Genomic DNA, 26,435 nt, shown 5'->3' with positions numbered 1-26,435 from the left:
GCCTATCTCATTTCATAATCTGATGCTCTATCTTACTTTAAGAACCTTTCATTTTACAAATAGAAAAAATGACAGCCAGATACGAGTGCTAATTTCTGAATCTAGTCTCTCCACTAAGACTAGAAGGGGGTGCATAAATATCTTTTTTGTGTGTGATTCTGGGGACTTATGTATATATGACAGATACCTGCCACTGAGCCATACCCATAGCCTGAGCTTTGGTATCCAATGTTTGTGTAGCATGTGGTTCTGAGTGCATTTGGCCCATTTTTCAAATGTAATGGTGTGCATTGCATGTATGTGCAGTTGCCCCACGAGTAGTACCTTAAGCTTGCCAGTGATAGAAGTATTCTGTCTGGGGGTAGAGTGGTGCTACCCACTGTTAGGAGAGTAGGGCAGGCAGAAAAGTTCTGCCTTAATTTGCTGGGCTTTGGGGGATAGAACTGTAATGATCTGAGAGTGTGTGTTGATTTCCCTCAATGCGTGGGTTCTAAAATTGAAGAATAATCTTAGGAAACTTTAAACATTATTCAATAAATTTTATTTTACAATTATTATAATAAATGCCACATTTAAAGTATTTCCAGGAAGGATTCTATATTAAGAAGCACTACATAGTATTAGCTGTTACATATTGCCACTAAAATGTTTGTCTTTTCCACTTAAAAAGCACCAAAGAATAGGGATTTTTTAATTTTTTGTTTCTGTCCACAATTCTACTCTTAGTAGCAAGGTGATTGTGTATCGTGCTTTACTTAGGTTATTTATCCAATGAAAAAATGAATGCACGAACAAGCTACAGCTAACCACTATGTTGACATTAACGTGGAAATCCTGAAGATATTTGTAATTGCAGCAGGTTAGCAGTAGAATTAGATTGATACAATGAAAACAAAGCAGACCAACAGGTAACAGATAATATCAAATCATACATATATATACCTGTGTGTACATACATATATATATGCACATATTACATACATAGGTGTATGTATACATGTATATTCAATATCAAGGAAATATTTACTTGAAATTCCTTCAGTTAACAGTTGTTTACTTTGGTGTGGTAATAATACATGGAAAAACAGTTACACATTCTGTTAAAATTAAAATTCTGTTTCAGTACCAAATATTTGAGCATTGACTATTAGACATTCAGAATAAATTTATTTTAAAAAGTAATTATAGGGCTGGGGATATGGCCTAGTGGCAAGAGAGCTTGCCTCCTATACATGAGGCCCTGGGTTCCATTCCCCAGCACCACATATACAGAAAACGGCCAGAAGTGGCGCTGTGGCTCAAGTAGCAGAGTGCTAGCCTTGAGCAAAAAGGAAGCCAGGGACAGTGCTCAGGCTCTGAGTCCAAGGCCCAGGACTGGCCCCCCAAAAAAAGTAATTATAAAAAAGTACCAGGTGCCAGTGACTCACCTCTAACTAGCAACTAAGCAAGCTGAGATCTGGAGATGACCATTTGGAGCCAGCTGGGCAGGAAATCCTGTCCGTGAGACTCTTATCTCCAATTAACCACCAAAAAGCCAGAAGTGGAGTTGTGGCTCAAAGCAGTAGAGCACTAACCTTGAGCACAAAAGCTCAGAGACAGAGGCCAGGCCCTGAGTTCAATGACGTTCGAGGACCAGCACCAATAAATTAAATAGAGATAGATAGATAGATAGATAGATAGATAGATAGATAGATAGATAGATAGATATATACATACATACATACATACATAGATTGGTGATAGATTTCACTGTACACATATATATCCATTGGAACCCTTGATCATAAACAATAAATACTGATTTTGTTTCTTGAAGGAACATATTGGTAGTTTTCATATAAAACAGAAAGGCTTGCAAAATAGATTTCAGAGAAGCAGATTTGAATCTAGGAGATGAGAGATTTGCTATCACACTCCAGGTTTTAATGCAGGACTAGCTGGTTAGGGTGCTTCTGTGAGTTGATAGATGCATTTGGGTATAATATTTTTTCTTCATTGATTAACTGTATCATCATTTATTGATGAAATGGGCCAGGCATTTTGGCTTATGCCTGTATTCCAGCTACTCAAGAGGTGGAGACTGGAAGGATCATTGTTTGAGTCCAGTATGGGCAAAAAACTAGCAAGACCAACAAAAAGCCTGGGTATAGTAACACATACTTGTCATTGTCATTACATGTAGGCTAAAGGCATAGATAGGACAAATGCAGTCCATGCTATAGAAAAAATAACTAAAACTAAAGAGGCTTGAGGTACTAGGGCACCTGCCTAGCAAGCACAAAGTCCCTGAGTTTAAACCCCAGTACAACCAAAAAATAAAGAAGGAAGGAAAATTGGGAAAAATGTACTTTAAAATATGCAAATAATAAGATATTAGTTAAAAATATCCACTGATAAGGTATAGGTAAAAATGATGTATTTATATATTAGCATACCATATTGCTACTAACATATTGTAATATATGTAATCATACTTCTGGAATGATATGTAGGATATGAAAAGTAGAGGAAAGCTACCTAATATTATGTCTAATATTATTCTAGTTCGGTTTAAATATACATTGAAACTAGTGGCTTTCATTTCTGAATGCTTGAGATTTGTTTTTTACATCATATTTCTATAATATATGAGATATATTTTACTAATAAATTTACATCTTTTTACTAGCTAAAGCCTCCTGTTACAAGGTTTTTTTTTTTCCATCATACCTTATCAAAGCAGTCTAGAATACTTCTTTTCTATACTCTCCTCACCTTCCACTATAGCTTTGAGGATACAAGTAATTATAGACAATTGAATATTTAAAGAGTAAATAATGAACAGACTCCAATTAATTTTACATTGCAGTTTTATAATTACCGTGGAGTACTTTGTGATATACATTTAAATATTGCTTTATAACTGAATTCTGAGCTTAATCTATTTTATTATTACTCTTTTTTATTCTAAACAGTCTATTCTCTGAAATAATTCTTTTTTTTTTTTTTTCAACTTTTTAAATTTATTTGTTCATTTCTTGCATTTGAAGTATTCTTCGATGACATCCTTGGCCTGAGACTCTTTGCCATAGTCCTTAACCACGACACAACTGCAACCAACCACTTTACGGGGTTTTCCCTCGCGATCTATTTTGCAGAGGCCTACCCACTCCCCTAGTTTTTTGTTGTCATCGACCTTAATAAGGTTGATTTGGTGCTCAGCACAAAGGGCCTCCACCAACTTGACATACATGGGCTCATTGCAGTTGGATGCAAGCACACACAGATGTGCTTGGCGCTTGTCTAAGGCTTTGGCAGCTTTGCGGATTCCACGTGCTAGGCCGTCGTGGATGAGGGCGGTCTTCAGCACCTCTTGTAAAGCTGTATTAACGTCCATTACACCTCCAGCAGCAATGCCTTCCTCGGCCATGGCGGTGGATTACGGGTGAAGCCGAATCTTGAGCGCACCCGAGCCTCCGCCTCCGCGCGGCTTGGCGGCGGCAGGGAAAGAGTGAAATAATTCTTATTCTTGCATAATTCTTGTATTTCTATTGCTGTAAGTTTAAACTCTTGAGTAAAAACTTTTAGGTAAAGATTTTAAAATACCTTTCATAAAGATTTAATATGTATTTTACTTTGGCATAAGACTTGAAATTCATTATCATTTGATCTCTTGTTTTCAAATTATTGAACTAATGTTATGTTTTAAAACCCACATATTGGTAATTTAAGTACATTAAGAATTAAAGTTATTATTTTTGTTGCCTTGTCTGTTTTTAGCATTCCATATTGGAAGAAGAGATTTTTATACATGAAAAATGCCTTTGTTTAGTAAATCACACAAAAATCCAGCAGAAATTGTGAAAATTCTGAAAGACAACATGGCCATTTTGGAAAAACAAGAAAAAAAGACAGAAAAGGTATGAACTAAGACAAAAACATTGTTGAAAAACATCTATTTTAAGGCCAAAACACTATAAGAGCCTAATGGAGGATCCCAAGCAAGGCTTGAGAGACAAATAGGGTGTTTAGAAGAAAATTTACGTTGGCTTCAGGTTGTTTTATGTACCTGATAATTGTGCATTCTGCCGTGTTGACCTCTTGGTTTACTGTTGAGCATCTGGCCTATTGTTGAATCACTGTGGAGTTTAAGGATCTCAGGATTGTACTCGTGTATCATGTTATACTGACATGAAAGACAAAAATGTTTTAGTTAAAAATTGGCAGATAGATTGTACTACAGTGCAGCCTTCATTATTCTCCAAATAACTAGGCTGTGATATGATTCAACAAAGCTATGCCCATGAGTTCATAGTCATTTTCTGTCCTAGTATATGATACAATTTAAATTCTATGAGGGATGTAAAGTACTTTATTTTAGCTTTAGTGTTCTCTGTAATATTGAGCCAAATATTGGCCCAGAATAGAAACTTAAATGATCCTCACAATTTTGGGGCCTCTGGCAAGGATAGCATATCATGACAGGACCACATGGAATAGTAAAATATCATTTATCTCATGGCTCAGACTGGAAAATCTAGGGAACTCAAAGTGCCCTCCAAGGGTACACCCCCAATAACTAGAAGAGACCTCCCATTAAGGTTTCTACCACTTTGCCGAAGAACCAAGGCTGAGGAGTAAGCCTTAATTGAACATATGGACCTTGAGGAACCTTTAAGATCCAAACTTAAAGCAATGTCATGAAATACACAAAAGTATTTACATCTTAGGATGTAGTGAAAAGTTCTGAGAGATGATCACAAAGAGGTCTGCTTCATAATTCTCATCTCTATATATATTTAAAATACCTTTTGTGGATATATTGTACAATATAATAATCTTCCCAGATCAGGGGCATATCTTAAGTGGTAGAGTGTCTGCTTCCTAAGTTCTAGGTCCTAAGTTCAAATCCAAACAATGCCCGCCCCCCCCAAAGGAATATTTTATCCCTTAATAAATTAAAGATTGCTTCCATTTGGGCCATAAAAACATCTGGAATTTTTTTTTCTTTTCTGCCATTACCAAGGTTTGAATTCTGGCTTTTATTCTTGCTGGGCTTGCCTGCTTAGCTAGCACTCTACCACTTGACAGAAAATTTCTTTTTTTTTTTTTTTAAACCAGTCCTGAGGCTTGAACTCAGGGCCTGGGCACTGTCCCTGAGCTTCTTTTTGCTCAAGGCTAGCACTCTACAAGTGGTAGAGTAGCCCCCAGCCCTTCATTTTTAAAAGTAGTTATCTTGGGGCTGGGGATATGGCCTAGTGGCAAGAGTGCCTGCCTCATATACATGAGGCCCTGGGTTTGATTCCCCAGCACCACATATACAGAAAATGGCCAGAAGTGGTGCTGTGGCTCAAGTGGCATAGTGCTAGCCTTGAGCAAAAAGAAGCCAGGGACAGTGCTCAGGCCCTGAGTCCAAGCCCCAGGACGGGCCAAAAAAAAGGAGTTATCTTGCTTTACGTTATTTTAATATCACTTGCCTTTTTCTACTTATCCCTTTTGCATTTATCTTAATTCAAGAACATTTTCATTGCCCTCAAAAGAAAACATGCACCATTTACTGTCATTCTCATATTTCCTCCTCTAGGCCTTAACACCTATTAATCTTTCTGCCTCTGTGGATTTATTATTCTTTAAATGTAATTGAATTATTTTAAGTTTCATAAGTGCTAAAAGTCAGTTACATTTGAGGAATAAACTAACAAAACTTACAAGTTCTTACAACTTGTGAATTTATACCTGACCAGTAAAAGATTAGGATAATAGGAATTTGTTGAAAAACCTTAACATAATACTGTAAATAATGACTATTAAGTGTGGATGAATCTTCAAAACAGAATGTTTAATTTTTAAGAGTAAAGTTGCTATATATTGTTTATTTCTAGTTATTATTGAAATTAGACTATAAATATGTTTTAAGGAAAATTTACTTCGGTTATGTTGGCTAAGAAGAAATACAAGATCTATGATCTATTTACATAAATTTTAGTAACATTTTTCTAAACAAAAAAATAGTGCCACTAATAGTTTGTTCATAGCTATGAAATGGTCTTTGATTATGAATAAATAAAGCCTAAAAGATGTTTCTTCTGCTGATTTGTTTTTGGCCTGAAATTGATATTCTTTTTAACTGTTAGCATACTTTTTGATCACTAGGCTTCAGAAGAAGTGTCAAAAGCACTGCAAGCAATGAAGGAAATTCTGTGTGGTACAAATGACAAGGAGCCCCCAACAGAGGCAGTGGCTCAACTAGCACAAGAACTCTACAACAGTGGGCTGTTGGTGACACTGATAGCTGACCTGCAGTTTATAGACTTTGAGGTGAAAACTGTTCTGTTTTTACATATATACTATCAACATTTAACTTTAAAAAATGATTGCTAATCATATATTATATTTAAAAGACATTTGCAATCTCATCTATGTTACTTTTAAAGGTATACTATAATTAAGTTTGTACCGGTAGGTAGCAGCTAGGTTAATGGATTAATGGCTAATACTACTAACATTGGCTGAGTACTTATTATAATGCTAGGTACAGTTTTGAGTGCAACTTATTTAGTTCTTAAAGCTACATAAGGTTTTAAATAATCTCCTTGTACCCATTTTATAGATGAAGAACCTAAAGTTCCAAAATGTTAAGTAATTATCTGTTATAATTCAAACACTGTATCTACTAAGTTATTTTTATTAAAATAGTATACCTATGATTTGGGAAGTTTGTTAAATGTGTTACAGAATGTTTTTCTAATTTTGGCAGCAATTCAACCAAGTTCACCTAAACAGTTGACTAAATTAAAAAAAGCATAGAAATATAAAGTGTGAATATATATAGGCATTTTATTATTTAACAGTGAGTGATACTACAGTGAAAAATATATCTATATGTAAGTCGAGGCACTCACTGTGTAGGTGATAGATGCCTTAGTTTCTCTTTGTGTATTGCTTTATTTCTACCATCATACTTTTTGTTTTTTCAGACTCTCCACAGTCTCAGAGACAGATGAGATATGCAGATTCTCAAGTTAATTGCTTTTAGTTTTATTCACTGAGCAAGTGGAAGGAAAACTAATTACTGTGATTATAGTGATTAGGTTGAGATAAGGTTAGGGCTCTGGGGATCTGTGGAAATACTAGTCTGGGGCTTCCTGGCAGATTAGATAGGGGAAGAGATTTGGCTGTGGTGATGGTGGAGTAATTCAGAGGAAGCCATCAGGGGATGATGCACAGCCTGGTATTCTGGCTGGAAGCAAGATCAGGGAGAACCTGAAGGGCTCAGGTTTCAACTCATAGTTCGTTTCATGTATACCCAGTTGTCTTTTCCTCCCTTATTCTGGCTATTTCTGTATCTATGACATTTTCTACCCTATAGTCTTTTTCCTCTTGCTTCGTTTTTTTAATGCTTTGTTTCCACACCACTTTGTGGGTCCCTCACATCTTTTATTTTTTTCCTGATTCTGTCTTCATACCACTGCATCCTACCATCTTTTTTTTTTTTTTTACAAATTGGCTATATATAGAATTAAGACATATTCTTATAAGCATTAATATGCCTTATGCTTCATTTATTTAGTTTAAAATTAGATATTATGAACATTTGTCGGAGTTGTGTCATAGTGGAGAAACACTTGTGTTGATGGGAATCTGGCTTCTCCTATGTGATAGTCATAACTATCCAAGCCCAAGTTTTCTCATCTACAGAAGGATAGTATGAACTAACAGCTTCTCTTTACTTTTACTAAATAAAAGCAGTACAAATAAACATTGTATTATATAAGAAGATATATATTTCTATTTTCTTCTCTTTCCTTAGCTAAATAATATAAGTGGGATTGTTTGGTTACAACACTAGGTTTTGTATAGGTGTGTATGTCAGTATTAGAGCTTGAACTTGGGCCTGGGTGCTATCCCTTAGCTCTTTTGCTCATGGCTGGCACTCTACTACTTGAGCCATACTTCACATTCAGGTTTTTGCTGGTTAATCGGAGATAGGAGTCTTCTGGACTTCCCTGCCCATGCTGGCTTTGATCTGAGATCCTCAGTTCTCAGCCTCCTGAGTACAGGCATGAACTAATGGCACCCAGCTTACAACCCTGTATTTTTATGTTTGCTTTAGGTTTAGCTGGACAGTAACCATAAATATGAAAAATGGCCCCTACTCTTGGATTATGATCCTATTCCTATTGGTTTTCTATTGTTTTTTCACATTCTCCTAAGAATAAGTACAAATTAGACTACTGCCAACATTGATTCCTTTGTTCACTTGAGTTAGTTTATGAGATTAACCAAGTTTGCAGTTGGATACTGGAAGGAATATGACCAAGGAAGCAATATTAGTTTACTTCTAAAATGTATTGTGTATCTGTGTGAGTTGGAGACAAAAGTGTTCAGCTAACTTTCCTTCTTACGACCGAAGTATCCAGAAGTGGCTCAAGTGGTAGAACACCATCCTTGAGCAAAAAAGCCAAGGATGAGCATGAGGTCCTGAGTTCAAGCCCCAGTATCTGCATGCGTACACACACACACACAACTGTAAGACCACAGCACCCATATAACCTGATGATAGCATGATAAAAATATTCTTACCTTCAACATTTATTCTAGACACATAGACCATCACCATCCCATTTCTTAGAGAGTACTGGTAAGCCCATCTGCCTGAGTACCTTGACCGTATTTCCCAATACCTTGCATGCAAGTTGATTGGTAGGTTGGTTGGCTGAATGTAGGAATGAGAATGAGAGATCAAAGCATAGGATAAGAAACTGGATCAAAAGAAAGACACACCAATGAGCCATTTTTTCTTAAGAAATTTGTATAGCGTTTAGAAGTCCATCTAGACTACTCTGAATGATAACTGTATCACTTTAATTAAGCGCTCATCCCAGATAACTTAGGAGGATAGAGCAAACATTCCTTATCGAGGGGGAAAAAGCTTTTATTTAGATGACACCTTGCTGGAGTTTTTTTTCTTTTAGACTCTGCAGACAGTGTCTGGAAGGAAAAGACTGAAAGAAAAGGGCTTAGATTCCCTTTGCAGAGTACAGTAATGGAAATGTCTTCTCTGAGGACTGATGGAGTAGGAAGTAAAAGAGAGATTAGAGAAAGGTTTAGAGCAGGGAAAGGATACTAGGAAGGAGATTCAGGAGAAAAATAATCAAGTAGACTATAACCTTTAATAACAGTGACATAACATCCATCTTGAAGTTGTTTCTTTATGAGCTATGTTTACCTTTTATCCTTCAGCCTTTTTTAGGAGCACTGTATGTTAATAGTACTAATAGTATATGTTGAATGAAGGAGGCTAGCAACTTTCTATGCTTAGGGAAAAACAGCATGTTGAGAAAAGAAAGACCGACAAGATTAGTAGAGGTTGAAAGTCTCTGGGAGCTGGAATTTGGAGCCTAGAACTGGTGAATGGGCAGTAGGGACTAACTTAGGAATCTCTGTGACAAATCCATTTATCAAGAATCCACAGGAGGGGCTGGGAATATGGCCTAGTGGCAAGAGTGCTTGCCTCCTTCACATGAAGCTCTCGGTTTGATTCCCCAGCACCACATATATGGAAAACGGCCAGAAGGGGCGCTGTGGTTTAGGTGGCAGAGTGCTAGCCTAGAGTGGGAAGAAGCCAGGGACAGTGCCCAGGCCCTAAGTCCAAGGCCCAGGACTGGCACCCCCCCCCCCAAAAAAAAAAAAAAAAAAAAAAAAAGAATCCACAGGAGCTAGGAGCCAGTGGTGCAGGCCTGTAATGAGGCTCAGACCTGAGGATCACAGTTCATAGCCAGCCTTGGAAAGAAAGTACTTAGGTCTCTTATCTCCAATTAAACATGGAAGTGGAGCAGTGGCTTAAGTGGTAGAGCACAGGATCTGAGTGAAAAAGCTAAGGGACAGTGCCTAACCCCTGAGTTCAAGTTCCAAGACCAGCACACAAAAAAAGGAGAGTAGTTTACTGGGGTGGGGACAATGCTGGAGGATCCTACTTTTGTATGAATAATGGTTAGTTAAAGCAGATCTTTGAGTCTAAAATAAATCTCATTACATAGCCATTAATTTGTTTCTAATTCTTTAAATCTTAAGTTTGCTGACAAAGAAGAATCATATCAGCATATTATAAGATGGGGAAAAAATAAAAAATAAAAAAGACTATGGCAGAGACTGCATAGCTTCTGATTTTTGTGGGCTCGGGATCAAACCAAGAGCTCTGTCTTTTGTAGTTTGGCCACTATTCAAGACAGGTCTTTAGATTCCTTGATGTTTCTAAACACAAAGTGGTGTGACATCAAGGGATTAAAAAATACATGTAAGAAGCAATGCTTGCACTTCAAAGGTAAGTGTGCCTTGCAAAACTAGTCCACTGTTGCAACTGAGTAAGAAAACAGCTCAAAGAAGCAGTGATAATAGATAGCTTTAAATGACTTCTTGCTGTTGTCAGTTTAGAACAGATTCTCACACAAGAATGTATAACAAAAGTTTATTCTAGCCAAGAATGAAAATGATCACTCAGAAAACAAAAGTGCTCTGAAATGGCATTCCAGAAGGCTTAGTTTTTGTTTTTGTTTTTTTTTAGCTTATATTAGTTACATATTTCATTGTTTCATTTCCATGCATATTTATAGTATATTCCAATCAATTTCACCCTCTATTACTGTATGTTTCCCCCTTCCCAAAACAACTGAAACTATGAAAACTGAACAAAGAGACCTGTTATAGCACTCTGTTTCTATAGATATAAAGAACAAAAAGATTAGATCAAACCAGTGGTCACAGTTGCACTTGTTGACAAGAACAGTTGATGCTCATATAGTGATAAGCAGTACGGCATTAGGGACTAATTAACATGGCATTCTCCAAGTTATTTATTACTCTAATAGCTCTCTACAAGAAATAAGATGGAACCATTACAAGTTAAAATTAACCAGATTTTCAGACCTGAGAATCTTAGAGGACATGACTGCTTTCCCTGGTATATCTCCCAGGCCTGACAGTTTGTAGACCCTAGGAATTGTCTTTAATTTATGTCTTCAGTATGTTGAAAAGAAATTGGCCAAACAACCACTGCCAGATTATCTTCTCATTAAGATATTTAATAGCTCTCTTGAGGTTTTAAGTGTTTTTGTCCTCTAAAACCTTTTGCTATTTCATCTCTTAATTAAAGTAGTCTTTCACTTTGGGTTTTATTACTGCAAAAATGAGACCAAAATTGTAAAATCTTAAGATATAAACTTTCACTATATTATTTATTTAGTAATTTGAAATGTCATATTCATAGTTCATTGACTATGTTAGGTTGTTTAGACAAACAGTGTACAATCTCAAGTGGGGAAATACCATATCATAGTAAATGGATTTTGTTAGTTATCCTATTACTTTCTAAAAACTAATGAAATCAAGCTTCAAGATTTTATCTGTAATGACTACATAATTTATGTGTTATTAAAATGATACTTGGCATTGGGTTTTTGTTTTTTTGTTTTTCTTTTTGGTTGTTCGTGGGGCTTGAACTTGGGGCCTGGGCATTCTCCCTGAGCTCTTCAGTTCAAGGCTAGCGCTCTACCACTTGAGTCACAACACGACTTCTGGCATTAGGTTTTTAATCAGAAGCAAAGCAAAGCCTATTAGTTGTAATATATTTAAGACAAGACCATTTTAGTTTGCCCCTCCCGTTGTTGTTAAGGAATGTGATCTGCCATAGGATAAAAACTATTCAGACCACCTCTAATGCAACTGTTTGTTTACACAGTCTTTCCACTTTGAGAGATACTTACTCTCCCTCATCAGCATGGTTAGGGTGAGAACAGCCAGCTAAACATACAGCTGACTGGCCTATGCATAGACATATGACCAAAGCAAGAGTAGAGTCTTTCTGCAAGGATGCTGGACCTAGAACTGAAACAGAACTTCCAGTGTCTAACCCCAAGATAAAGATATTTGATGCAGAAGAAGCCAGCTGCAGAAAAGACAGAAGAATGAAAATTATAGGGGGAGCAGGAGTGACTCCTCCCATCTATACTGGTAGAATTTAATATGGAAATTTAATTTATGTAAGAATTTTTAAGAGCAGCTAATTCTGAGATATGTTGTGCTTGGGTTCTCAAAATCTTTCCTAATATTGATCAATTCATTTACTTTGAAATTTAGTCCTTGGCACAAGTCTTTGCTAATTCATACAGTGACCACCCATCACCTTTGCAGACTTCTGTGCCTATCTAGCTCCTGCTGTTAAAATTCAGTACATTTGCAACAAAGTGTCAAGGGAGTATCATTGTTGTTCATCCTTTGTCCTTCTGTTTCTGTGATTCCCTTTCCCTTCCCTTGATCAGCTAAGCTTATATATATAAGACAAAGAGTACATAAAATTAAAACAGAAATAAATAGAAGTAACTGCATACAGTACATAAAATAAACTCTTGTTTCCAATCCTTGGAGTTCATTTTGATATGCTGCATTACATATGGTCCTATGCACTTAGGAACTGGGAAAATGAAGGAAACCATGCAACCTTTGGGCCTGGCTTGAGTAAGGAGGGATAAGTGGGAGAAAAGGAGGGAGGGGATAACAGTGTTTAAAAAGAAATGTATTCATTACCTAACTTTCACCACCTTTGGAATAAAAAGTAAAAATTATTAATGAATAAACTTAGTCCATAAAGCCAAAAAAAAATTCAGTACAAATGTTTCTTCTGAGTCTTCTCTCCACACAGAACTCTCAACAAGACTGCTTTTTTGTTGTGGTGGTTGAAGTATTGTCTTAGTTTTCTGTTGCATAACAGAATAATTCAGACTGGATAATGAATTAATAAAAGGTCTTTATTTGACTCATGGATCTAGAGGCTGGAAAGTTCAGGAACATGACACCAGCCTTTGCTTGGTATCTGGTGAGACACTAGACTAATATCAGATCATGGCTGAAAGCAGAAAGTAAATAGCTACATTTGGAAGAGAGTAAAGGGAGCCTAACTCTTGAGTTAGCATCTGTGAGAAACATCAATCCATACTTAAGGGCTATCCCCTCATGGCCCATTCATTTTTTCTCAGGCCTGCCTTCCAAGACCATCAACTTGGGAACAAGTTCTTACGTGTTTTGGTAGGAATAAACGATGCCTAAGCCATTAGCAGAACTAGTTTACAAACCCTGTATAAAAGTGTAATGTACTAAACAGTTCCCATTCCCCCAAATTCTTCTATATCCTTTTCTTCACAGACACATAGATACATACAAACAGACAGACAGACAGACATGCATATGTATGCATTGGTAGTGTGGTTTGAACTCAGGGCTTCCCACTTGCTAGGCTTAGCACTCATTAAACATCATTCCCAGCCCCAGCATTTATTTCTGATTATTTCCCTCATTTTCTTTTTCTCATTTGATTCTTAGTAATCTCTTATATGCCATTCACTCATTCATTTGATCAGAGATTGTTTAGAGCTGATCTTTTTTTTTAATGTGCCAGCTAATAAGTACTGCTAGAGGCATGAGATCTGACTTGTTACATTGTATGTAATCTAAAACTTTTTTGTCATTTTTGGATATTGCCTTTTTATGTTCAAAGTATTTTGAGGATTTTTTTTTTGTTTAGTTTCTTCCTCCTCCCCCCTTTTTTTCTGGATACTTCTGGGATATAAGGGTTGCAGAAGACTGGTTTTGAAATAGACTTTGTATGAGGAATGAATAATTACTTAGATTACATGTCATTAAGAGATTATTATTCATCTTGCATCTGTTTCACTTTTTTTCTAATCTTGTCCTTTGTTTGGAGAAGTGGTCCTTGGTAGCAGAACTTGTTTTTCTTAGCCATAGGGGGCTTTCTTTGCCTCAGCACACATTTACAGATGGATGAGAAGAATGTTCTCCTCTGTGTAAAAGTTGGATCAGGTTCTGTTCACTGGAATGCTGTATGGAAATGTTCTGTGGCATTTTACTGGGAGGTATGAAAAACACGCTCTTAGAACATTTCAAAGAGGGTTGCTATTTGTTCCACAGTATTATATGGTGGAGTCTAGAAAGACTTGAATACACCAGATGATTGCTTTAAATTAAAACTTCACTTATATTTATAGCTATGCTTGTTTTATACAACAAATCTAACATAGTATAAATAAAATCATGTAGTATGAACACTTTTTTCTTTAGGATTTTAAAATTCTGAGAAAAAATGATTCTGAATTTGGTGGGGGTTTGTTTTGTTTTAGTTAGGTTTGATTTTCTTGTGGTCCTGGAGATAGAACCCCAGAGCCTTACCTTTGCCCAGCAAGCATTCCTGCACTAAGCTACATCCCTAAAGTATCTTTAAAAAAAATTTTTTTGCCAGTCCTGGAGCTTGCACTCAGGGCTTGAGCACTGTCTTTGGCTTCCTTTCACTTAAGGCTAGCTCTCTGCCTTTTGAGCCACAGCACCACTTCCAGCCTCTTCTGTGTATATGGTACTGAGGAATTGAACCCAGGGCTTCATGCATGCTAGGCAAGCACTCTACCACTAAGCCACATTCCCAGCCCCCTAAGATATCTTTAGAAAAATCTGTGAGACTCTTATCTCCATCTAAGAAAAAGAAAAAGTCAGTAGTTCAATTAGTAGAGTACTCGCCTTGAGCTAAAATAAAAAGCCCAGGGACAGAGCCCAGGCCCTGAATTTAAGACCTACTGTCAGGAGAGAGGAGAGAGGGGGAGGGAGGAGGAGGTATGTTGAAGAGCTTAAGGGAAGAGAATAGTGTGGCTGCATTTTAATTTCTTGCTAGCTGTCTCTGCAAAGTGAAAATGCCTTGAAGTAGAGAAACTGTAAGAAGTGTGTGGGGTGGGGAGGGACTTGTAATCATGGGGCTTGAACTCAGGGTCTGGGCACTGACTTTTTTTTTTTTTTTCTCAAGGCTCCACTTCTAGCTTTTGGCTAGTTGATAGGAGATAGGGGTCTCATTGATTTTCCTGCCTGGGCAGGATCTCCACCCTCATGTGTGGCTAGAGTTACAGTGTAAGCTACCAGGGCCCAGCTTAGGAAGCTCTTTTCTAGTTCAGTTGAAAGATGATGGTCAGAACTAGGACCATACTGACTGAGCAGGCAATGGAGTTTTCCCCCTCATTTACCATATACTAAACCCAAGTTCAGTGCAGAGTTTCAGGGAAGCTGGGAAGGAGCAGCATCCGTTCTTGTGGACTTTGTGTTTAAAGCACAGCTTATGGAAAATAACAAACTAATGAGTTTGTGTTTTACAAAGGACGGCACTATCTCTCTGTGTGTGTTTTACATTCCATCACAGTGCATCCATTTATAGTATACAATTTAATGGTAGTTTGTTTCTTTAACAGGGGAAAAAAGATGTGACCCAGATATTTAACAACATCCTGAGAAGACAAATAGGCACTCGCTGTCCTACTGTGGAGTACATTAGTGCTCATCCTCACATCCTGTTTATGCTCCTCAAAGGGTAGGTGCCTGGTTCCTTCCAAGTAGGATTTGCATTTAAAATAGTTGTTCAAAGGTAGATATGGGAGATATGGTCAGTTTTCCTTTGGAATTACAGGACAGGTGTTTACCATGTTTGAGACCAGCCCCTTCCAATTCCATATCTCTAAGATTACTTAGGCTGCAAGGCAATCCTTCCTTTGCATTTCTAAGTGTTATATTTTTCACTTACTATCTCTCTTTCCTCCACTTTTTGCTCTCTTTCTATTCTATACTGCTTTTGATTTCCAGTCTATACTTATTACACACATACTCTCTCTCTTACTTGCTCTGTCTCTCTCTCTCTACTTCTGAGAACTCAAATAATATGGCATCTGCTAAGGTGTCCTGCTTCTGCATGGAGGTAGAATACATATAAATGGAAAAACTGGGATCAGACTAAGAAGTGCTTTCCATGCCCCACTGAGTTTTTCAGATATCATTCTGCAGGTACCAGGGAGCCACCCAGGAAGCATTTTAGAAATGTTCAATAAGAAGAGAATGCATCTCATAATCTTTCCCAGTGAAACCATTAGTAACAATTTGGGGATCATGCTTCTGGTTTTTCTTCTCTATTACAATGATTCTTCATCTATTTTTTTTATCCAAACTTTTAACTTATTCTTTCATACCATTTTGTATATGCCACTTATTTAGGGCTTCCTTTGTGCCATGTATTACATTCAGTGTCTTTGTTTATATTATTCAAGTCTTTCTAATAATACTCTGAGAACTAGATATTATTTTTACCCTTTTACAGATGAGAAATTGAAACTCAAGAGACCTGAATAGGATATATAGCTAACAAGTGACAAAGCCACGTTTCTAATCCAGATCTAAGTCTCATGGTTTTTGTTGTTAGGGTATCTTTTTTTTTCTTTTCCATTTCTCTCTCTCTCTCTCTCTCTCTCTCTCTCTCTCTCTCTCTCTCTCTCTCCCCCCCCTCTCTCTTTTTGCCAGTCCTGAGGCTTGAACTCTGGGCCTGGGTGCTATCACTGAGCTTCTTTTTGCTCAATACTAGTGCTCTACCACTTAAGCCACAGTGCCACTTTTGGCTTTTTCTGAGTAGTTTATTGGAGATAACAGTCTCATTGACTTCCCTGCCTTGGCTGGCTTAGAATTGTGATCCTCGGATCTCAGCCTCCTGAGTAGCAAGAATTACAAGTCTCAGTGCCCTGTGCCTAGTTCCTGTTAGTGTATCTTTAAGAAGATTTGAAAGACCTATAGATGATAAGGAAGATGGAACTGTTGGTGTTCCTGAGGACAGGGAAGACCACAAGCAGCTCTAATGAGAACAGCTACATGGAATGCTGATTAACCTTTACTGATTACACCTTGTGAAATTCCTTGAAAACTTTGGACATGATTGGCTTGATACATTTACACATTAAGCAATAGTGTTATTTAGGAGTATAAAGTAAGAGTTCAGGTCTAAACATAAAGAACATGAGGCCAAATGAAATTGATAAATGTCTGTTTAATGGGAACATGTGATATAAAACAAGGAATAAAAAATTTAGAGCCCAAGCTCCAAATGAAAAGGGCTTTCTTATCCTAAATGAATTTGTCTCCTGGCTTAGGTAAGTGGTACTCCAGGGTACTGCAAGAACTTGAGGATGAGGTCATTAAACTTCTCTCAGTGACCCATGAAGAACCATGGCCATTGGCAGATGTTCCATGAGTGTTATGTCAGAATCATAAATATCTCCTAACCTTGTTTTCTTGAAGTTCATTACAAAAATTTTCAGTTGTAGACAAAGGTAGGAAATACAAGAAACATCATGAAATCCCTATCACTCAACCTTAGCAACTATCAGTATTTTTCTGTTTGTTTCATCCATCTCCCCAATGCACCCATGTGCTGCCCATTTTTCTTCTGTCTGCAGTACTTTAAAGCATATCTATGACCACTTTAATAAGCACCTCAAATTAAAGGCATTTTTACATAACTACAATATTATTATATTTATCATTTAATAATGCTATAATCACCAATACATAGCTCACACTCAAACTACTTTGGTTGTTTAAAAAATAAAAACAGCTGGTGGCTCATGCCTATAATCCTACTACTCAAGAGGTGAGAACTAGAGAACTGGATTTTAAGCCAGCCACAGCAGAAAGGTCCATGAGATTTCATCTCCAATTAACCAGCAAAATACTGGACTTGAGGCCTATCTCAAATGGTATAGTACTAGCTGAACAAACAAGCCAAGCAAGTGCTAGGCCCTGAGTTCAAACCATGGTACCTACAAATAGAAGGAAGAAAGGAAGGGAGGGAGGGAGGAAGGGAAATAAATCGTTACCTTAGAAACTTCCATTGGTGTTCAATAAGTTTTATTTCTCTTTCTTTCACACATATATTCTGACATTTTATTAACTAACAGATTTCATGTTCTCCATGTCTCATTTAATTGTATACATTTTCTTTTTAATGCATATTTGACTTTCTGGGATCCCTTGGATACTGTCTTTTCACATGACACTGTTTTCTGGTGCAGTAAGATATACTTGGCCATACTTGAATAGACCTGGTTCTTTTTGGTGAGAAATGATTCTTAGACTATAATCTGGATTCTAGGAGTACTTATTGACACTTAATTGTTATTGCTTGTAGGCCTTTTCAGTGGAAAAAGTTAACTCATTTTTAAAAATAAAATGTTTCTAGATTAGAAGCAGACCTTCTCAACTCTTGAATAGGCCAAGAATTAGTAAATGGCATTTTAAGAAAGTTTTCTAAGTATCGTCTTTCATTGTTTGCTCCCAACAATAGTAAGAAAAGTCATTTCCCCTTTCATAATACAGTCTTTGTTCTTAAGTGGAAATGTTCTTGCATAAGCTTTTTCTGCCATTTTCTGTGTAGTGATTACTGAAGCTTGCTGCTAGTTGAAACATTTTGGCTTTCATTAAGTTTATAAAGGATTTTCCAACATGCCATCATGATTTGAGTGAGCATGCATATAAGTCATATACTTTCTCTATATTTACACAATTAATTATAGTCCAGATGATATTAGCCAAATTATAAATCAGGAAGGAGGATGTGATTCAATTCTATGAAAGCGACTCAATTTCTCATCAGATTAGCCATAACTGGCTATCTGCCATAGGTAGTCATTGTGGGGAACAGTGATTAGTCATAGTTTTCTTTCTCTGGGAAACTAATCTGTCAGTAGGATAGATCGGTAAAATAAATACTGATTCTTTACCAGAACTAAGCATGGTAATGTGACTGGGACTTAAAACTTAAGACGGATTAACTTATGGAGCACTTATTTGTTATGCAATAACCTTCTAGAAGTCAGTATCCTAGAGGGCTGTCAAGTTGAAAAGATAAATTTCCTTAAAGTGTATTTGAGGAAAATCAGTAATTTCCCTATATATCCCAGTATGTTCCTAACTTTAAGAAGTTGTCATGTTAGAGAATGACATTTCCAACTGTTGAGGACAAATCCCTGAGATGAACTGCTAAGTATTTTGTCCCGGAGGAATACTTTTTTAAATGTTCTTTTGGTCCTCAAGAATAAATCATCACTGCATCACAGATGGTTCTAATAAACTTCACCAAATAGAAGGAAAAAAGAGAAAGAATTATATTAAAACTTGGAGTGGAACATTTTTATTGATAGTCTCAGCTTGAAAACTGAATTCAGAAAGAAAGATGTTGGCTAGGGATTATGCAGCTTTTGTTTAAGCCAAAGTTGACTCTCATTAGAGTCTACTAGGGCCAGGAAATTCAATCAGAGTTTGAATTTAAACTGAATTCATCAAAATGCTACTTTGTGAGAAAACACATTAAAGCTATCCACTCTGGGGTTGGAGTAATGATGGAGAAAGGAACAGTAAATAAGACATAGGCACCAAATGGGAATGGGAGAAAAGGTAAAGGAAAAAGTTACAGGATAGGTAAAATAGATCTCCAGCAACTAATTTGTTTAGAATGAAGCGAAGGAAACAGACTTATAACAACTTCTTGCAACATGCCATCTTAGAGAATGAGAAAAGTGCTCAAATAAAATTACAGAATAGCTGCTGTGGGAATGTGAACGAATAAGAGTATTCCTGAATGATGAGTGATTACAAAAGATGTCAAGAAGATGTTTGAACTTAAGCCTTGAAAATGAGAGGTTTTAATGGTGGATGCAGATAAAGGCATACCATCAAAGGGAATGGCATACCCCAGAGAAATGGGGAATGATGGGAAATGAAATAGAGAAGTTAGCTTTAGGGCTAAATTAGGAAAGTCCACAAATATCTTACTAATAAGCCTGGATTTAAATTGTATCTTGGTCTTTCTCTTGGTCAACACCCTTTATTTTATAGTATCTTAAATATGCTATCAATGATTGACAGTGTTTTTATCAGCATTTCAGAAAATATATCCCTTTTACATCTTTAATAATAATATTCTTTATAACTATTCATGTGTATGAGTAGACTGGTTTTCAAATTCTATTGATAAGAAAAATTGCTAGCACTATAAATTGCTATTCCTTGCTATTGTAGAAAGAATTGTGTCTATCTGAATATATTAGCACTTAATGGTACTGTTATTCCACAGTATTTAAATAAAACTTAGTTTCATTCAGTAAAAGCAAGACAAAAGTAAATAAGTATTATCATGGTGCCCTTGTTTGCTACTGCCTCTCCTGATTTTGTAAAGCAGGAGACGAAATACTGTAAAGTAGCCTGTTTCTTAAATTGTGGGAAAGGGATTTTATTCTTGAATCTGAATTTCATGCAAATACTATGATCTTATAAGGAATGGTACATTTTTTTTAAGTTGAAAAGGCTAAAAAGAGGGGCTGCAGTTATATAAGTCAGTCAAAGTATATTATTCATTATTATTCAGCAAAACATTATTACTGAGTAACAAACCATCTCCAAGTTTTATGTTAGGGTGGTTTGCTTTTTGTTTTCAAATATTTTATTTTTCCCTATTAAAATATAATCTTGATTCTTTTTGTTGGTATTTTCCCATTTTGAATAATTCATACTAAATTTGAAAGATCCTTATGAGTGTTATTTTTGTCCTATCCCCCCCTCAAAGTAGGAAAAGACCTCTTCAAGGATTTTTGAGACAAAGTTACACTTTCCAATGAGCCTTATACTAATACCATAAAAATGAGAATTGTAATTCAACTGTAGTGTAAATGATTTCATCTGTCTAAAAATGTGATGAGACTTGTCAGGTTTTTTTTTTTTTACAACTGTAACTTCTTTTGTTCTATTCTTCCTTAATTTGCCACACAATTGTCAAATGTGTCATTTCCCCACAGGACTTGTCTTTTTTTTTTTTTGGCCATTCCTGGAGCTTGGACTTAGGGCCTGAGCACTGTCCCTGGCTTCTTTTTGCTCAAGGCTAGCACTCTGCCACTTGAGCCACAGCGCCACTTCTGGCCATTTTCTGTATATGTGGTGCTGGGGAATTGAACCCAGGGCCTCATGTATATGAGCCAAGCACTCTTGCCACTAGGCCATATCCCCAGCCCAGGACTTGTCTTTATTTGGGCTAAGAACTGTTCATTTCCTTGAAATCTTATCACACATGTGACTCAGACCTAAATTGATTTTGATATTGAATTTGACATTTGAGAGACTGTCATTAATTAGAAATGGAACAGATTTAGTGTGCCAGTCCCAAACTTTTTCCTGTAACAAATATTGGGTCTTTTTTTTTTTTTTTTTTTTTTTTTTTGGCCAATCCTGGGCCTTGGACTCAGGGCCTGAGCACTGTCCCTGGCTTCCTTTTTGCTCAAGGCTAGCACTCTGCCACTTGAGCCACAGCGCCACTTCTGGCTGTTGTCTGTATATATGGTGCTGGGGAATCGCCACTAGGCCATATCCCCAGCCCCAATATTGGGTCATATACAGTCATTTTGCAATGATTTCAATGAACCAATCAGTGGAAAACTTCTTGTCTGTTGGTCATAGCTATTTATAAATCTTCCTTGTCTTTTCCTGAACTCCAGATGGAGATACTCTCTTGTCTCCTGAAGACATTATTTCTTAGATATGAGCTATCTCAAAGTTAACATAGTCAACAGTAATTTTTCATTTCTTCTCTAACCCATTCCTCTGCTGGTCTATTCATTCTGCTAAATGCCACCACAATTTCCTCATTTATTCAAGCTAAAAGCAAGGAATCATTCTTGAACTGAGTTTCCAAATTTATTTTGTACCCAACCCTACCTCCAACATCAGCCCATGTTGGCTCTTCCTCAAGACAGTATCCAGCATGGGCCCACAGCCCTGTGTCTGCTGCCACCCTCCTGTGAGCTGCCTTTGCTCAGCTTCTGTTACCAACCTACCTTATCTCCACATTCTACTCAGCTCCCCAGCCCACTTTGTGTTCAGTACAGTTCATTTTCCACATGTAGTTCTGCCCTGCCCTTCCTTTGTTTTAGTGCAGGGAATGGAACCCAGACTCCCATTCATGCTAGACACATGCTACAGCTTTGAGCAATAGCTCAGCCCCAGAGCCATTAGGCTGGGGTAATTTCTTCCTTTAAACTCTCTAAAGGCTTCCTATCCCCCTTAAGATAAAACAAAATTGCTTCTCTTGGCTTGTAAGCCTAAGCATGATCTCACCCTGCCCTGCCCTGCCCTGCCCTGCCCTGTCCTGCCCTGCCCTGCCCTGCCCTGCCCTGCCCTGCCCTGCCCTGTCCTCCTCTATGGCCTGCTGTGACACCACTCACTACTGTAACCTATATTTCACCACCTGAACTGTATTTCATTTTTTCCAACTCAAGCTTGTTTTTGTCTTAGAGCCATTGCACCTTTGCCTAGAATACTTGGCCCCTTCCCTTCAATCTAAAATAAAAATTAAAGGATCGCACACACAACTTACATACTTGCATTCTGTAATATTAACCACTTCATCTACAGTTTTCACAACACTTGAGTACATAAAACAAATTTACATTGTTTATATGCTGCCTCTTCCTCCCACAAAATGCTGTGTCCTCACTAAAATAAGCAGGCAGTGATGGCAATGACGTTGGCTTGCTTGCTGTTGTCTCCCCAGCATCTGGAGTGGTTCCAGGCACGTTACTGAGAATGGGTGTTGAATGAGTAGTGTCTGAATAAGCTGTAACAAATAGTATCTGTTTCCATTAGCAGCAGTATTGAAATGGTCCTTTAGAAATCATTGATGTTATTTTGTTAATGGGATAACAAGAGTTCTCTGTTCCTACCTTGTTTTTGCTTTAGATATGAAGCCCCACAGATTGCCTTACGTTGTGGGATTATGCTGAGAGAATGTATTCGACATGAACCACTTGCCAAAATCATCCTCTTTTCCGATCAATTCAGAGATTTCTTCAAGTATGTGGAGTTGTCAACATTTGATATTGCATCAGATGCCTTTGCTACCTTTAAGGTAATTTTTTTTCTGAATCAGATCATTTAGTCAAAGTCATTTAACTTCTAAAGAGGCATCTTAATTTTAAAAGGAAAAATTTTTCTTCCTAAGGCCCAGTTGTGGCCAACCATATATGTGACCTGGATCATAAGAGGCATCAGTAAATGAATTACAGCCTGTGAAGCTAATCTATAATGTTGTGGAAAAAGATAAGCTCAGATGGAAAACAGTGTAACATATACATTATTCTGCCATGCTATCTATGTGAAAAGCAGATGAAAGAGTGTAGCTTCTATGTGAGATACATATGCACAGAATACTTCTGGAAAGATATAGGAAGCAGCAATAGAAGTTACTCCCAGGGAGAGGAAGAAAGGAACTGGGTAGGGAGAGAAGAGAGAGAACTCCAGCTTAGAAGATGAAGGCCATTGCATTGTTTTGTCACTGTAGTTGTTAAATTTTCACAGGGTTAAACACAATACTAATGAATTACATTGGCATTTTGGTGGTATGATTGGTCATCTCGGTATATTTGTACTTGATGGTACAGATAATTATAATCACCCATACTTTTATCATCTATGATCTACTTTGTCATGTAGCAAACACACATATTGTTTATTTTTTAACTTAAAAATGTTTAATTACGGCACAACAAACCATGTTAATTCTTTTTGTTTTACAATCTTATTCATTTTCAGTATAGTTTAGTACTGTATTCACTGCTGAGTATCCAATCTCCAGAACTTTTTCATCTTCCAATTAAAGCTCTATGCCCTCTAAACAACAATCCATTTACTCCTCCCTATAGTCCCTGTCTACCGTTACTATTTCTGTTTTTATGTATTTTCCCATCAAAAAGATATTCAGAGCTCATATCAGAAAAGTACATAGAACTAATTTATAAGACTTACCAGACTTACACATCCAGTGTTCATTATCTTCAAGGTCCACATTTTAGAATAACATTTACTTATATTTGTGCCTCTGCCATTATTTAATGTATTTTGAAATTATTATAAATAAAGTTTTAGAAAGAGAAAACTGTTTGCATTGAGGTTAGTGTGTGAGGGGATGATCAACATAGCTAAAGCTGGTTTGGATTTGGTAAATAGCAGTCATTGCAATGATAAAATAAAGATGATTAGAATACAGTCTGATTTTCTTTAGTGTATCAAATTGGTTCAGAAGGCCACTTCATCAGAAGAATTGTAAAAATATTGTAAGCTGATAATATAAAAGCATCATTGAAAACAATTGAGGCTGAATATAGATAAGATTCATTTATGTTTTGTATTGTTTTGTTGCCAGTCCTGGGGTGTGGACTCAGGGCCTGAGCACTGTCCCTGGCTTCTTTTTGTTCAAGGCTAGTACTCTACATCTTGAGCCACAGCTCTACTTCCGGCTTTTTTCTATATATGTGGTGCTGAGGAATTGAACCCAGGGCTTCATGTATATGAGGCGAGCACTTTTACCACGAGGCCATATCCTCAGCCCGATAAGATTCATTTAAATGTATATATTCAGATTCACTTCTTTAAATGTACCCTAGAAATTTAATAATTCTATCTATGTCATACTCAATACATTTGTGATTTTTCTCAGGATATAAATATCTTGAAACTATATACTTAATTTTTTTACTTTCTTATAACAAAAATTTTCATATGACAAATTTTTTATCATAAATGTATAGTTTAATATTGAGTAGTGCATGTTGGATTTTTTTGAATTGTTATGTTTTTATTTCTTTTTTTTCTCAAATTTTTATTATCAAACTGATGTACAGAGAGGTTACAGTATCATACATTGGGCATTGGATACATTTCTTGTACTGTTTGTTGCCTTGTCCCTCATGCCCCCCTCCCTCCCCCCCTTTCCCTCCCCCCCCAGGTGTTCAGTTGCATGTTGGATTTTTATATTGTCTGTACATATGGACAGTGTTTGAATGTTGCCTATGACTTAAATGATAGACAGTTCTTTTATAGTGTGTGCCAGTACTGGGGCTTTAAACTCAAGACTTTGTGCTTTTGCTTAGCTACCACTTGAGCCACATTTTAAGTTCCAGATTTTTGTTGGCTAACTGGAGATAAGAGACTTGAGGACTTGTCTTCCTTGGGCTGGCTTCCCACTTTGATTCTCAGATCCCAGCCTCTTGAGTGGCCAGGGTGAGATGTGTGAGCCACCACTGCCTGTCTTAACACTTTTTAATAGCTTTCCAGAGAAAGGAGAAAGTGATTTGCAGTGCTTAAAAGTGTATTATATGCAGGCTGGGATTTACTCAGCCTGTTTAGCGAAGGTGCTTTAAATCTGTTTGTTTGCTTGTTTTTTAAGTGTGTTAGCTCATGTGGTCATAAGTGGGAAAAAGAGTGTGAGAGAGTAGAAAGTGAATAATAGGCCAGAGATTGGAGTGAGGCAGAGGAGAGAGCCTAAGGAAAAGGAAGGAGCTGATGGAGGGAAAGGAATTGAGCATGATCTGTGTGGTGAGGGCTCTGTGGGCTGAGCAGGGAGGATCTTTTAAGTGTAATAAGAATGGAGCAGTGGTAAGTGAACCTTGAGCTTGTTCAGATTGGGAAGGCAGGTCTGAGCAGCTGCCTGCATTGCAATCTAGGGAAAACAAAGGCATCTCTAGAAATATAATGAAAATGATGGAATTAAATGGCAAGAACTCCTGTCAAGAGAATACAGTTTGAGAATGATGGGAATATTGGAAGGCCATCTGGGTGGGGTGGGGGATCCTAGAGGCATGCTTAAACAACTTGTGCTGTTTGTTACAGTGGCCTATAAGGGGTATTAGTTAACTATGGCATTTCTGTTGTGACAAATGGGTGTCCATTTTGGTAGCAGCACTGAATGACCTGCATCAAGTGGTAGAAGACCATCTGTGAGCAAAAAAGCCAAGCAAGAGTGATAGGCCCCTGGTTGAAGCCCCAGTACTGGCACAACAAAACAAAAAGTTATTTCGTATAAGTGGCCAGTTTCTTTGAGCTTTGAGAGATTAGGGGTGAGGATGGGCACAGCCTGTTCCAACATTCCACACGTTTCCATCCCGCCTGCCTGCCTCCTAGCTTCTCCCTGAGCTGGGGAGAGAGGACTTCCCATGCCAGGAAGTCTTGGCAAGACAGGAAAGGACACAGTAAGAAGCAAAGAAATAGAGTTTCAGAAAAATTCAGTGCCAGTGGATGGGAACTGGCCATCAAAAGTGGAAGGTGCCAGATGACTGAGGCAAGGCAGACAGATCCACAGTTGTACACGGGGTAATTTGTTAAGGCCTTACAGACTCAAGAAAGTGTGTCTTGGGCAGCAGCAAGAAAAAAATTCCTGCAACCTAACACGGGATGAAGGGGTTTATATGTGAGCTACAGCCAGGTAGGCTGCAGCCAACTGGAATGTACCTGGCCTTTCTCAAAAACTATTAACATGTCCAACACCAGTTAAACAGTCTAGGGGTCTGGCTGTCTATCTTAATGACTTTATTTACTCTATTGGGTTTGGGCTATAAGCCAAGGTCACCTGGCAGGCAGGATGGAGGTTATGACCAAGATGTCTGTAGTGATATTAAGGTGGAATCCAACAAAGGGTATTTATTAAAGAGAAGGGAGTACATGGAAGGCCAGAGCTGAGCAGAATGAGGGGAGAGAGGTAAAGACAGGAAGGAAAA

General features: G+C 37.4%; 2 protein-coding genes across 4 annotated transcripts in view; one reads left to right on the top strand and one right to left on the bottom strand.

Moving 5' to 3' along the window:
- The window catches only part of Cab39l (calcium binding protein 39 like), a 95,885-nt gene that overhangs the window by 44,733 nt on the left and 24,717 nt on the right, over positions 1–26,435 (top strand). For all 3 annotated transcript variants that reach the window (XM_048341410.1, XM_048341412.1, XM_048341411.1), the window contains 4 exons: positions 3,760–3,899; positions 6,133–6,297; positions 15,276–15,394; positions 22,624–22,792. In XM_048341410.1, the coding sequence (XP_048197367.1) occupies positions 3,798–3,899; positions 6,133–6,297; positions 15,276–15,394; positions 22,624–22,792 (555 nt within the window). In that variant the 5' untranslated portion in view covers positions 3,760–3,797. The remainder of the gene's footprint in view (positions 1–3,759; positions 3,900–6,132; positions 6,298–15,275; positions 15,395–22,623; positions 22,793–26,435) is intronic.
- On the bottom strand, positions 2,975–3,485 carry LOC125348295 (40S ribosomal protein S12-like). The gene has a single exon (XM_048341413.1). It carries the CDS (start codon positions 3,407–3,409, stop codon positions 3,011–3,013), a length of 399 nt encoding a protein of 132 aa, XP_048197370.1. The 5' UTR covers positions 3,410–3,485; the 3' UTR covers positions 2,975–3,010.

This window comes from Perognathus longimembris, chromosome 3 (genome assembly GCF_023159225.1).
Source record: "Perognathus longimembris pacificus isolate PPM17 chromosome 3, ASM2315922v1, whole genome shotgun sequence".
NCBI lineage: Eukaryota > Metazoa > Chordata > Mammalia > Rodentia > Heteromyidae > Perognathus > Perognathus longimembris.
Note: the sequence above shows the minus strand (reverse complement) of the source record. Positions and strands in the feature narration are given on the sequence as shown.